General features: G+C 46.3%; 1 protein-coding gene across 1 annotated transcript in view; it reads right to left on the bottom strand.

The window, feature by feature from the left end:
* Positions 1–14,682, bottom strand: part of KIF6 (kinesin family member 6) — a 1,537,786-nt gene that overhangs the window by 1,404,502 nt on the left and 118,602 nt on the right. Inside the window, exon 3 of the mRNA XM_086925888.1 lies at positions 13,118–13,192. Coding sequence (XP_086782014.1) covers positions 13,118–13,192 — 75 coding nt within the window. The remainder of the gene's footprint in view (positions 1–13,117; positions 13,193–14,682) is intronic.

Below are 14,682 nucleotides of genomic sequence, written 5' to 3'. Positions count from 1 at the left end.
AGATGTAGTAAGTACAAACGAGATCCAGCAGGTAAGTACTTGTAGAAATCAGCTTTAATGCAGCACAGAGCAAGTAGGACCATCCCCCATCTGACCAGAGCTCCAACTGCCAACAAGGCACATGAGAACTCCAGAACCAGGAACTCCCACAACGATCTAGAGTGCCAGCTAAGAAGAGAGCTAAGCACTGTACAACAGAAGCCTCACAGTGAGGTGACGCCAGTCCCCGCGCAAAAGCTGAAAGCCACGGGCCAGGCTGGGGCAGGAGGAGTCCCAGCGAGGGCTGTAACTGCACCGAGAGGCCAGTATCACCCCGTATTTGATAATCGGAATGATAACGGGTCGATAGCAGTCTCTGCCGCGTCGCGACGAGGCTGCTGCAGGTCCTCGAGTTCACAGCAGGGGGGCGAGCTGCCCCCTATAGGCAGAGGTACAGAGCCCTGGCGCTGCTGCAGGGGGGCAGCGCAGGTCACTCCGATGTCCAGAATTACGGACAAAAGGTGTCTGCGAGAGGGATCCTCACGGAGAAGAGGCCCAAATAATGGACGGTCCGTGAAACGTACGGATGGTTGGGCGCCCTAGCAGTGCTGGTGCATCAAGGGATGTCTGCAAGAGGATGAAGACAAAACCAGCCGGGAGCAGCCATTAAACGCAAAGCCGGTCTTACTGTATCTCAGAAGAACAGCGGACGACCTACACAACGCTTCATATGTGTAGAGACCACAATAAAGCAAAGCAATAAACAGAACACTTAGAATCAAATTGCCTAATCCACCCAACCCCTTTATTTCTCACTCTGGGTCATAGGAGGTGGCTCGGAAGTCAGGGTGATGTGTGAGTGTGCTGTTTGTCAGGTGGTTGTGTTTCAACGCGTAGCCTCCTGGTCCTTATACTGAGAGAAAAGGGATACAAAACCAGACATTTACGGCCTCTGTGCGCTACAAAGACCCCAGCGTGTAACACACCGCAAAGTGTGTTTTTTCGACTGTTTAAAATCAGAACATTTACTTCCTTCCTGCACACAACATCCTTCAGCATCGAAGTGGAGGCCACGCCTTCACAGGGACCTTCCTTATGGACACCAACCCACAACAACCAAATCCTGCTGCCTACCTCCTGATTGTCTGCAGATATTGCTTCAGAGACATTGTTCCTGCCGCCTCCATTAACAGGAAGAAAGGGGAGGCTTCAAACACGCATCAGAGTCGCAAACACACCACTGCCAGGGTGTTCACCAGATACACATCAAGAACATGTATGAAACCCTGAAATGCCCTCCTAATACCAACGCTCTCACACCCGGAGCTCCACGGGTTCTGAGACGCTCTCAAGGAAGCCGCGTGGACCAGCTCTTCCTCATAACCATACCAAGAAGTCCACAGGAGGAGCCGATACTGGGATCAAACACCTTGAACGGGTACAAGAGACGAAACAAGGCAAAGGCATGAGGACCATCTAAAACATGAGCCAATGCGGCTCCAGCGGAGAAGCAGAAACGCCTCATTGAAGTTACGCAGTGTGAGGAGCCCAACTGGGGGGTAAAAGCTGCCGGCCGGATCCACAGCGTTGGATCAACAGAGACCTTTACTCATTCGAGAATTGACGCTAATTTCTTGAAACAGATTGGCACTAGTCCAACAGGACAACTAAGTCATACAATTGTTATGTTATGTGGATTTGTAGAGCGCAGCTAAACACTGTGAGGGCCTCCAGGCATGGAGTAGGGTCGGCCGAGGGGGGGTGGGGGGGGGGGGGGCGAGATCATGCCTGTTTCGGTTTCGTCTGGAAGAGCCATGTCCTGAGGTTCCTTCGGAAGCCCATGAGGACGCGGAAGGTTCGGAGGTGTTTTGGGAGGTCGTTCCAGGTCTTGGCTGTGAGAAATGCAATGGAGCTGCCTCCTCTTCTGGTCTTCGTGATGCGAGGGAGGTGTGCTCTTGCTTGGACACCAATTGAAGAAGGGGTCTGGTGGGATGGTAGAAGTTGAGGCAGTAGTTGAGGTAAGCTGGTCCGGTGTTGTGGTGAGCTTTGTAAGCAGGGGTGAGTAGCATGAACTGACATCTTTGCTGGACCAGGAGCTAGTTATTTGTTTATCAGTTGTTGTTCAGAGTGTGGTGAGGTCACATGTTATTGCTGCTTTAAATGAAATGTGAGAGCCAACGTAAGGTGGAGCTCATTCAGCTTGGTGTGCGGTTGAATATTCTCCATCTTGATACTCATTGGGTCATTCTGTCCTCAACACATCTGACTGTTCTCACAGTACCTGTGGACACAAGAGGCCACAGTGAAGGACAGAAAGGAAAGAAAACTACCTGAAACAGGACTGGAGGCGCTATCAGTGCTAGAAATTAAACTTACAGATACCAAAGGTGCAGATGAGCCTGACTGCGAACGTATCCATCGATGAGGTGACTGGACTTTCACAGCTTTGAAACAAGGCCACTCACATCAGAGCCATCTCGACTCTCCTTGAGAATTTCATCACAGCTCAAAAGTCTATTAACTCCGCTGGCTCTCCGTCATTTGAAGATTACCAAACTAGTCCATGGGAAGATGAGACCCCTCATGGTCAGAACCTCTCCGAGATATCTCCACTGAAGAAATCTATCCCTCTTGGGAAGTATGGCTTCTACGCCTGAGACGGTCTACACATGCCTCCAGATTAAAGATTATGTGACTGGGCCAAAAAGGAAAAATAGGTATATGGGTGGCTAATCATTCACAGAAACCTATTTAAAACCAAAAGCCATAAAAGTGAGCAATACCACACATTCCAGTGCCTTCCAGTATACGTCACAACTATTGATACGCAACCAAACGCCATCATATCCACCGCCCTCCAGTTGACTCTTTACCATGCTGAACTATTACAAGGTGTCACGGTCGAGCGGCATGTTCCAAAGCATCGTCCAGCAACGGAACGTGCCTTATATCGCAGAGGATGGGGCCGCAGGTTTTGTCGAAGCAGGGGAGTTTGTGTGTGAGGCTTGCCGTGTTTTTTCCATGCCTACCACTTCCCACAGTCCATGTAGCCACTCCAGTCAAGTTGGGAATCCATCTGTTCCCCATTTAGAAAGCAGCACTTGTTCGTCGGCGCCCAGTGCTAGGGAGATCACATCCTCAACACAATTGGAGGGGCTTGGTCAGTGAGTTGAGGAGACCCATTATAATATAGCTAGGGAATCTAGGGATGTCTGTGTGATAAATGGTGCCAATGTCCAGCAGTATTGAGTACCAGAAGGTTTGTATCTTTGGGCAGTACCATAACACATGTGTGAGAGTGCCTACCTGTCCACAGTGGCGCAAACAAAGGTTGTCCCTTCCGGGCTTCCACTGTGGTACTCTAGCCGAGGTGTAAAACCGATAATGCACTATTTTGAAGAAGATTTCCGTCCCCGCGGTAGGACAGGAGGAGGCTCTGGCCTTATGGAGTGTATCATGCCACTCTTTGGGAGAGATTTTGCGCTCTAGCTCGGACTCCCATCGACACTGCGCTGGGGGCTTTGTACTATGTTTAGGTGTAAGCAGGAAGGAGTGAATGTCTGGGAGCAGGTGTTTGTCGAAGCAGCGGGTTATGGCCCATTTTTCAAACTTTGTTAGTAGGCGGCTGGCATGAACTCGTATATGTGCTTGAGTAACCCAGTGTCGCAGGGCAGCTGCAATTGGTCGGCTTAGGGGATAGTTAAGCTGGAAAACTCATTTTTAAAGGACAAATCCACTTACTTCATGTCCCAGACTGACTGAACCCAAACAAAGCCCCAAAAACCTCTATCAAATTGTGAAGCAGACAACCATCTCTTTTTCCTTTCAGTTGGTTAGCAGTCCCAAAGACAAATGTGGAAATACTTTTCTAGTTTTTGAGGAGGAAAAAAACAGAAAAATCTGTCAAATCAAACATTCCCTCTTTAGTCAAACTCGCGACTCGGCTCCGGACCTGGCTTCATATGGTCAGTACAAGACTTCATTATTTTCCAAGCTATCGACAGGCATATGAAGAGAGACCGCTATTTTATATGATGGCATGGTACGGTCACTTCTGGTATTCAATGTGCAGTTAGCATGTTCTTCCAGTGCCAGAATGACACGCGTAGAAGGCCCTGCTTCAGGGTGGATGACCATCCACACTTACAAGAAATGCCATGATCAAAAAGGAATTCTCTTTCTGTACTGCCCACAATACCAGAAGTTTGATGGGTAGTGCATACAGTGAAATGGGCAGTAAAGTTCACCACTCAGTTCAACCTTTTTACATTTTCTAAGCCCCCTTGGGAGGGGTTGGCTTGCTCTCTCAATACTTTACATCTACAGGTTTTCATTTTTTTCAGATTTCTATGGGGCTTGTTTTTTTTTTATCTTAGAAACTGAACTTTTTATTCAGCAAGAACTACTTTCCTTCGGCTGTTCCTTAGGGACTTTGGGTGGGAATCCACTAAACGAGTCTGGTCTGTCCAGGAATTCTTTCTTGGCCCATAGTCCTGCGAGCCAGACTCAATCACACCCCAACAAAGACCGATTTTATAGAAGGTGAGGTTACTTGGAGCGGTTTTTGTATGTTCAACAAGCCCCATACCAGAGAACTCCTCACTACACTCAAACCTGTGTTGTAAAGTTTAAACTCTAGGTACACCCTAAAAGCAGGGCTGACAGCCAAAGGCTGACGCAGGCCCACTGGAAGGCCCTGCATCTGCCTCGGAGCTGCCATCAGCTGCAGCATCCACTGTAACCCTATCTTTAGTCATCAAGAGTCTTTAAAAGATAATTTTAGTACAAATCACAGCTATATGCTCTGTTTAGTCTCAAGTCTGCACAATATGTACAGGAAATAACTAAATCCATCTGAAGAAAAGCCTTTTACACAGTGGAAATCGGAGTTGATTTGGAGGACCCCATAAACATGTCATTGCTCTTGGAAAACCTAACAAGTTCAAAGTAGTAAAAATACATAGGTGGTTGGAAATGTCCACATTCTGTTGATGGGCTACAAAGTTGTGGTGGCGATTAGCCAACGCAGTGCAATAAAGATATCTAGGAACAGCACAGCCGGCTCGGCCAGGGCCATGAATTTGGGGATGATAAAAAACATGCTTTCTACATTTCAATGATGTAATCACTATGAAACCCCAGTTTTTGGCAACACAAAGTTAATACTATAAAATGAAAAAATTGGAGAGAGCTGAGCTGGAGGTAAAGACAAAGGATCATCAGAATAAGTTGGTGCTTGATACACCAAAACCTTCTCGATTTACCCCAAACAACCCTTGTCGCCGTCATCGCGTTGCCAAGAGACTACTTTGCTGCTGGCTTCTTTGCAGGAAAATTATCTAAAACTTTCCAGAGACAAGGGGTGTAGGGGTACTGTTGATATCTGAGTAAGCCATGAGGCCTCAACATGAGGACAGAACTCAAAAACACGTACCTGCAGCTATGGATGCATCAGTGGTGCATGTTCACAGGTTTCTGATGCCGATCTATCCTGTGCCAGAGGTGAGATTCTGAGCAGCGGCGAGCTTTGCCTCGCTGAAGCAGATGCACTAACGGAAGTACCATGCGTTGACTCCATCACTCCTAGGGTGCCACCTTGTCTCTAGGTTTTAGCACCAGTTTCCGGCTCCCAGGACAGTTCTCCTCAGTCCTTCCCTTTAACAACGGTTTGTTTATACTATTTATTTCCACAGATAGATACAGCACCCCTGAGGCCTTGTGGCTGCTACTGCGTGTGTTCAGATAGCCAGCATGGAGCAGAGCTAGGAGGAGTCACAGAGCACACAGATGTGAGACAACCATCTGGTTGGGAGAACAGTGCTTAATGTAGGGGGAAACTGTCCAGCACCACTCTGGCTCCACCCACCACCACTGCTGCTGCTGCTGGGGAAAGGCAAAGTGTGTTTTTTTAAACCAATCCTAGCATCATGCATGTATTTATTGGTATCTCATAAGCGTCGCCAGAGAGCAATCACACATTGAACGCCAGCGAAGGCCTTGAGACACTATTTAGGGCCGAACCGTCATAAAGGGGACACCAGCCAATATCCTCTTTCATACTCAGAATGCTTTATAGCTCCCAGATTTAACAATCATTTACCAGCACAAAAGTTATCCCGAGCCTTTTACTGTTATATGTTGGACTAGATTTGAACTAGGGAAAGTCTAGTAAGTGAAATGTGCCAATAGATCTATTTAGATTACACAGTTCAGTTGTGTGCCAGAAGGATTTCTCAAATGAATCTTAAAAAGAGAACCTGAAGCTTGATTAGAAAGTGCAAAAGGGCCTGAAGCGTGATGAGAAATTGCACAATGCAGAGCATTCAGGCTTTGCTTGAAAGCTGGTCAGGTCAGCAAATAGTGCAGTCTGCTCGACAGCTTTACTGAGCCTTCACTTGAAACAATTAGTAGTAGAGGGTCCTCAGCATCCTCAGAGAGCAAGAGTGCTGAGCTTACAGGGAGGGCATTAGGCAAAGCCTGGGAGATGGACAAGTATCAAGGTAATGACACCTTAAGGGCGAGGATCCGCCATGCGTCCACCCAGTCTGCAGCCTGGCGGCTTCAGGGGCGGGAGAGGATTCCCTCGCCAAGTAATCTTCTTCAGATAGGACCATCAAGACAATCTATGGCGTTTTTGGAGCAGGATAACAGAGAAGTAAATTAAAGTTGGCCTGGTGTTACCTCTATAAGCTTCTGTAAGTGGGTGCATACAGAATCTGCCAAAGCTCAAGTGGCGCCTCAACAGGGTATATGATGCTTAGAGAGTTTCTTTGACACAAATACTAGTATCCATCGAAGATGACAAGAGGTAGAAATTGATGATGCATTTTTTATCCAAGTACCAGTGACCAAACGATGACTTGCCAACAGGCAAGCTCTGCGTTTTGTCGATGTTAACTTGAAGATCTCTGGGCGACGCTCAGGCAGCTTGTGTGTCCAAAGCATTCCGTAAAACCAGAGCAGCCGTGTCCATCATCAAAACACCCTTCCCATAATGAAGAGCCCCTAAAGGATGGGGGTATTTGTTGCGGTTTCTGCCAAGGACAGGTCATGGTCACGTAAGAACATGTTGCAAAGATAAAGTCCAGAGCACATTCCATCGGCAACAGATCTCGTTGTGCTTTATGAACCTGCTACGCAAAGAGGCAGCACCCCAGGCCATCACAGATCGGCAATCCTATACACATGATGGGGGCGTCCAGGAGAACAGAGTACGTCGCATCAAAGCTCTGTCACATAATCAAAGGCCTTAGTAATGTCCACAAAACACCGTCAAGCATTTCAGCATCAATACACAGCACCCACTTTACCACTAGAACCAATGGACCAGAATTGTAGAACAGCAAGTCAATCCAAAATCCGATCTGGGTCTTAGGAATGTTTTCTAGCTCTCTACCTTGCGTTGACGAGAGACAACTCTTCGACCAGTACAACCTTGCTCAGCAGGGTCATTGGCCAGCCGGAGGGATAATCATAAAAAGGAGCCAAAACTTATTTGGATCAAAATTTAGGTCTGGGGTGACAGCACTCCTCCCTGTTTCTCCTATGTGCAACTCGTTTCACCATCACCACATACGAGGCAACCTTACTTGTTCTTCCTTCCCGTTTTCCACGGTGTGCTCCTTATTCCATCAGCCACCATCTCCTCTTGTTCCTCTCTCTCTTTCCTGTGTGCTACTGATGCTCTCTGCCACCACCCACTCCTCACCCACCACTCCTCCATTCCTACACCTTCTCATTGGTGCCACGAAGACAAGAGTCACTCTTGTATTCAAGGATTCCATTGCCATAATACAGTCCATTTAAAGAAGGTATGGCGACAAGGGAGCCTTCATTAGAGTCCTTCCATTCTATGTCAAGAAAGTAAAGAAGGCCCATAGTGAAGCCTCCACTGCCATCTGACATTTATGCAACATAGAAGCTAAAATAGGATTGTGTCAAAGACTGGGGAGTCTTCAAAACGGACTGCTCTACATTCATTTTCCTGGCTTTAATGTGCTTACTCTGTAAGTATTGGAGCTTTAAACCCAAATACATTGGCTTTGCCAATTCTGGTTATAAATAGGAATAATTATGGACCCTTTTCATAATAAAGAATTCCTGCTTGCTGAAAAATTACTATGAAAGCCGATACGAGTGGTCAAATGTTTGGAAAATGAAGAATACCTGGATCTATTTTAGTCTTCGATGTAGACATTTTACGGTATCATCAAATACTCCTCAAGGCGGTTTGAAGGTTTTAACACCTTGTGTGCTGCCCCGATTTCCCCCCGGCGCTGGACATTCCATAACTGGGTGCGGTCGTGACGGAACCATTCCGTCATCAGCACAGCTCAACCGTGACTGTTGACGGAATGGTTCCGTCACAAGCATCGAAGGGGTTAAAGTACGCAGACCTCGCTCAAGATAGAGACTCCTTTCAAGTGTGCACGACTGTCTCATGGCAGCTTGCCACATGTCACCTGTGTGTGCAAAGAGACTGTAGTCTTGAGTGCCAGGTTGAGTGTGTGTTGGACCGCCATGCTTTTATTTTCAAGTACAATGAAAGGAAGGTGACGGTTAGACACAGGCCAGACTTGGTCCTACAGCAAGAGACCAGTCTAGAAGATTATAAATGCCAGGTCATCGCTTGGTGGAAACATAAATGACTGGCACATGCTAGGTATGCCTGCGTCTTGAGCCGGGTGGTAATCCTTCTCAGGAAAACGGCCACTATTGAACTGGTAAGATGTGGGTAGATAGAAAGAGTCCATTCCATACCCCAGAAAGAATAGATAGCATAGCCACAGAGTGGCTATGCTATCTCCTCTTTCTGGGGTATGGAATGGACAGAAGAACAGAAGAGTGTGGCAATATAGGTATCTGCTCCCCTGGATAGGATGGATGCCCATGATGGAATCCATACACTGATTTGGTGGGGCTGTAATACAGCGATGATAAAGCAGTTCGGCTCCTCGCTTCAGAAACAACCAAAGGCTTGGCCGATGGGTGAAGATGGGCATCCACAGCACATGCTTCTTATTCTAGGGTAGTTTACTTTTTGCAGTCCCTCAAGTTCGCATGTATGGAAATGGAACACCAAGCATGGGGCATGTCAGACCCCTCCCTTTTACTGATGGTGCAGGGGATGTCACGTGTTAGCATGTAGGAAGGGTAAGGCTTGTGCCTGTGAGCTGGAAGATTAGGAACGAGAACGGGAAATATAGCGTAAAAAAGGCCAGTGGTGGCATGAAAAAAATAAATTCACAAAGCGCCCATAAATCTGGAGCAAAGCAGACACACCAGCAGTTCTTTCCTCGCTAGACGGCTGTACCCGCCCGTCGATCGCTGCTCCAAATTTAGGGGAGCTTTGTGTATTTATTTTTTCCCGCCACCACTGGCCTTTTTCACGCTATATTTCCCTTTCTCTAACCGCGTTGTAATGAACATCGGTTCCACGATCCTGTTTTCTCTGAATATTTTTCAGCCCTGAAGAGTCACGGGCTAACTCCCGATTGACGAAACAGGTGTCAGCTGGTTTCTTCATGGCATTTTCCTCTTGAAGGAAAATCCAGAGTACATAAATACAGGAAAATCAACCTATGTTTGTCGACCTCGTCTTTCTCAGAGCTTTGCTTCAAGATGAACCACTGATAGACGTTATTTTCTATTGACTATTCTACATGTGCACAGGATTTGTTATTATTCAAGGCTGTTCCACCTTCCTTTGGGTGGAGAATGGAAGCTGCCACATGATTTTCCGCAGCCATTTCAGGACGGTGAAGCATGCCGCTGCCACCTTTGTTGCCTGGAGTTTTAGATCGAATTGTCATCCTGCACAAATCCCAGGTTCTTCACCGTAGGCACTGCCGACAGGAGAGAGCCCAGACTTTCAGGCCAGTGTTGGGGACCCCAAAGGGATGGATCCTTCCCCAGCACCATTACCTTGGTTTCATCTGCATGCTCACCAACTGCACCCAAGCAGGAGTTCAGGGGCTCTGCGCTGAGGCTCTGTGCGGATGACAGCAGGAAGATCATTTGGGTGAAAATAAGTGAGCCCACAACTTTCCACCGAGTCCGCCAGTAGCCGCACATAGATGTTAAATATCGAAGGACTTCGAGACGATCCTTGAGGAACTCAGGGCGTCACTGTTCACTCAATACTGAAAATCAATGTTCTGTGAACCAACGTGAAAGCACGAGAGGTTCTAAGCCCCAGATACCTAGAGAAATCCATGACACCCAACACAACAAGCCAGAACCCGCGAGCGTGCTGAACAACTCGATTTCACAAGCCAGGTTCAACGGCAGGAAGCGTCTGTTGAAGTCAACTCTGGAATCTACCATGCCCTAACCTCTGTAATTTCACTAGTCTGGCTCTGTTCACAGTAAAAACTGAAACAAGTCTGTTCAAATAGACTTCACATCTTGCTGTTGGGACTGCACCTGCCAAGCACCGGAGAGCACAGTACAGCCACCATGAAGAGAAACCACCAGTTGATATCCCAACTGTTCAGCAATGGGCCCTCTTAGATGGGGAATGGGACAGAGCTCGTCAAGAACTCCTTCAACGTTCAGGTGTGCTACATAGGTGCTCCCGTCACACACCTGTGCGGTGCCAAACATTTAAATAAAGAGATTTGTTTTCATTCTTTCTGTGAAATACGATCATCTGGTAATCATTTATTTATGTTTTTTTAATTAGTGTAACCCCCACCCCCTAATTGGAACAACTCTAATCCCTTCAAGCCAGCCCTTTTTACCCTGTCCTCTGCAAACCTTCTCTGTCCTTAAACACTCATAGCTCACATGTCCTTTTTGGCCTTCCACTTTTTAGATTTGCTGCTAAACTAGGGGGTCGCAGAATTCACGAGATGTTGTCAATATATAATTCAAGATGTATAACATCAGCCATATACGGGGCCGGGATATGGGGATATAATGCCCAGAGTGCTAACTTGATTCAGCGCTAGGACAATGTGTTTTTAAAACGATTAATTTGTGCCCCGGCTTCGGCCTCAATTGAGATAGTACATAGGGAACTTGACATAAATTATGTTAATGACCTAATTGCTTTACGACCCTTGTCCCTATGGCGCTCAATCTGGGCAAAGGAAGAGACAAAATATACTCAGGATGTAATTACTGATTGTTTAAAGCTCGATCGCCGCTCAAATATCCCCTGGTTATGCCACATACAACACTGGTATAAGACACTGTATGGTCACAACATCTTTAAAGATTTAATAACGGTGTCCGTTTTGTCGAAGCGGGAGCTCAAAGTTTCATTCCTTAAATACACAGATGGGATTAGAATGGAAAGATATGTAAAACAAAGTACGTTTAATCTGTATCCGGAATATAACATCAATGAAGGCTTCCAAACTTATCTTACTGTTGTTAGTACCAGTTCCCACCGTTTTGTATTAACCCGCTTACGGTTGGGGATTGTGCATCACTTAGTGGCATTCCCTACAATTAAGAAACCCGGTACCTGTTTTTGTCCCTGTGATGGTAAATCCAAACAGAGTACTTGTCACTTTTTATTATTTTGTAACTTTTATACTTCTTTTAGGAACTTTTACCTGAAGCCCATCTTTTTAAAATACAATATGCGTAGTACAAAAACAGGGATGCAATTGATGTTTAATTTAGAGACCCCAGATGTTTCCATGTGGCCACTTATATTTTAAAATGTATTTTTGCACGAAAATCAATTATTGTATGAACTGAACCAATGATGAATTTTATTGACAGTTTAGCACTTGATTAAACTGCTTAGCATAGTGAACCCTTTATATATGTAGAAATCGAATACCTCTACCACTTATATCACTTACAGCACTTTATACTGCGAATTTGCACACGTCTTGTTAGTAGAATGTAGTGAGAAACATTCCTAGAGCATCTGGATTTATGCTGCTAAATGTGTACTGCATCCTTGGGAAGGATGGTACAGTCACTTTGCACTTTATTATGCTAATTTGCACATCTACTACCAGACGTATGCACTAAATAGGCACCTTAAAAAAATGCCGGACATGTGCCGCTATTGTATATTGTATTCAGAAAGAACGGTATAGCCGCTTTGCACTTTATCTTGCCACTTTGCACATGTACTAGTAGAAGTATGCTCCAATGTAAGCTGTACATCTGTAAGGATGATATAATTCATTTTGCACTTTAATATTGCTAAATTTGCACATACACTAGTAGATAAATGCACTATAAAGCACTTTAAAGATTGTCGGATATGTGGTGTTAAATGTATATCGTATTTAAGTAATTAAGGCATTTGGCAAACCAAAACTGACACAAATGTATGCTGTATTTATTTTTATGTTTGTTGCTATATGGTTATATTCATACATACCGAATAAAGCATTTTGAAATTGAAATTGGCCTTCCACTCGCAGCCACGTTCAGTCATTTTGTCTTGGTTTCATGTGTTTTTCTTCTTGTTGAAGTATCCCTTCTTCAAAACAGACCCCTGCCCAATCCCCCTAATGGCCTGATGCAGCCTGCACCCCTCTTACTAGCAGCCTCACTTTGCTCAGTGTCATTTCCGCTCTGTCTCGCCCCCTCCTCACCCCCACCTCGGAGTGTCATGGTCTGGGCCCGTCTGGTCTTTCCCCTGCCTCCCAAGTGGGACTGGCCGAAAGACCCAAAAGGCATCGGAGGAAGTAAGAAGCGCTGAAGAGATCTTTTGCAACATTAGATAAAAAGATCTGCCTAAAATAGTTTAAAAAACAAATGAATACTTTGTAATGTTTTCTGAAAAGGTCTATTCAAAAGCACTTTTTATGGTAAAATAAACAAATGATTTTTGCATTTTATTCTTATTAACAATATGTGGACTTTATTTCCATAGAGACAACGCGGTCATAAATCACCATTGTTACCTTCTGACCTTCTTAGGGGAACCTTCCCCAGGTCAGCGGATTTACAGTGGTCTTTCTTCACCAACACACAGCAACAGAAGAGTTACAACTTCAGTTTCTATTCCACCCACCATAATAAAGCACTGAAGGACGAACGAGCTTGAGAACAGAAGGGATACCAACACATGTGAGCACTGAGGCCATAGAACGTCGAATAGTTAAAGGACGTGCTGTTTAAGGGCTTAAATACATCATTATTAAACAGTTATTACATTTACCTCTCTGCAACGGGCTGGGCAATGCTCTCAAAAATGGACTCTTGCTTGGCATCTTGGTCAAAGGTTTTCTGAAATCTGCAAAATGTGAACAACAAAAAAACTTGAGAAAGTGACATTGTTTTTGGGCTGGTCAGTCAGTATATTTCACAGCATGGGCTTGACATAGACAGTGGTTTATCTCAGTTATTCAATGCAGTGCACGACTGACCACCTATCAGTATACAATAGTGTAGCAGTGTCTCTGCGACAAGTTTGAGGGCAGCCATCCCAGAGAGATAGCAGAGCAGCTTTAGATGAATAATGAATTTGAAGAACATCTTGCAATCTTGGCAGAAAGAAACGTGAGGAGGGGCTCGTAGAATAAGTTACTTCTCTTTGGAAATGCTCTTTCTGTAAGAGACTCCATCTAGCTGCAGATTCCGCACCTTTAAAATATTCCCCAGAAACCTTTCAGCTGTACCTCTGTGCACCAGTAGGTGGCGCTGTGCAGCTCTACACTGATGCCACTCTGCTCTGGAAAGGACGTTCAGAGCCTACATAGGAGCCACTCAAGCGTGCTGGCAGTTGCTTTCCAGAGTGTCTTCGCACCCAGACGCAAAGCCCCAAAAGCAAAATGGTTTGACCAGCGTGCAGATTCCTAGAATTGGGATCTTATTAACCCCTTGGCTGCGGCGGTAATTCTGCCGCAGCGCTAGAAGGAGGGGGGGGCCGCGCGGTGCTCCCATGCTCGTGACGAAACCGCTCCGTCACACGCCTCGGGCGCGCTGTGCTTGTGACGGAGTGGTTCCGTCACAGGCCCGCCCGATCAATGGAACGCTCAGCACAGGCGCGAAATCGCTGCCGCGCAGGCGTGCCATTCCGGGCCGTGACGGAACCACTCCGTCATTAGCACAGCCCGTCCGTGGCTGGTGACGGAGTGGTTCCGTCACCAGCATAGAAGGTGTTAATGGGCAGAGTCCAATCACAGCAAGGAGAGGGTGGGGTGGTTGTGAGTAATCTGCGGCTAGATGGCGTCTCTACCAGAAAGAGACTTATAGAGGTAAGCACCTTATCCTTCTGATTCAGACTTCTAACCTCACATTCCTCACCTTGTGAATAGATGCCAAAGCAGCACCCTCGGAGGAGGAGGTGGGCTTGTGGATGGGCCGAAGCTATAAACTCCTGCAGGATGGAGCGGGCAAAATGCCCCTCTCACTGAACCAGACTGTCCATACAATACTGCTTCATGAACACGTGGAGGGATGCCCACGTAGCCACTTGGTGAGTTCCAGGACAGGGACTCTACATACTAATGCAGTGGTAGTAGCTTTGACCCTGGTAGAAGGAGCTTGCAGCCTTCCGGAGGTTGCTTCGTAGCCAAGAGGTAGCCGACGTTAATGTAGAGCTTGATCCATCTGGAGATGGCTCTCTTCTGAACAGCCTTGCCTTGTTATGTTCCAGAGAACCTCAAGGAGCTGATCACCTACCTGGTGTTCTTTAGTACGATCTATGTAAATGCTTGGCGCTCTCTTGAGGTCCAAGCGATGGAGTCACTCCTCCTTACAGGGGTGAGGTGGGGCACAGAA

Source organism: Lissotriton vulgaris, chromosome 6, assembly GCF_964263255.1.
Source record: "Lissotriton vulgaris chromosome 6, aLisVul1.2, whole genome shotgun sequence".
NCBI lineage: Eukaryota > Metazoa > Chordata > Amphibia > Caudata > Salamandridae > Lissotriton > Lissotriton vulgaris.
The sequence above is the reverse complement of the archived record's forward strand: the minus strand, read 5'-3'. Positions and strand labels throughout refer to the sequence as shown.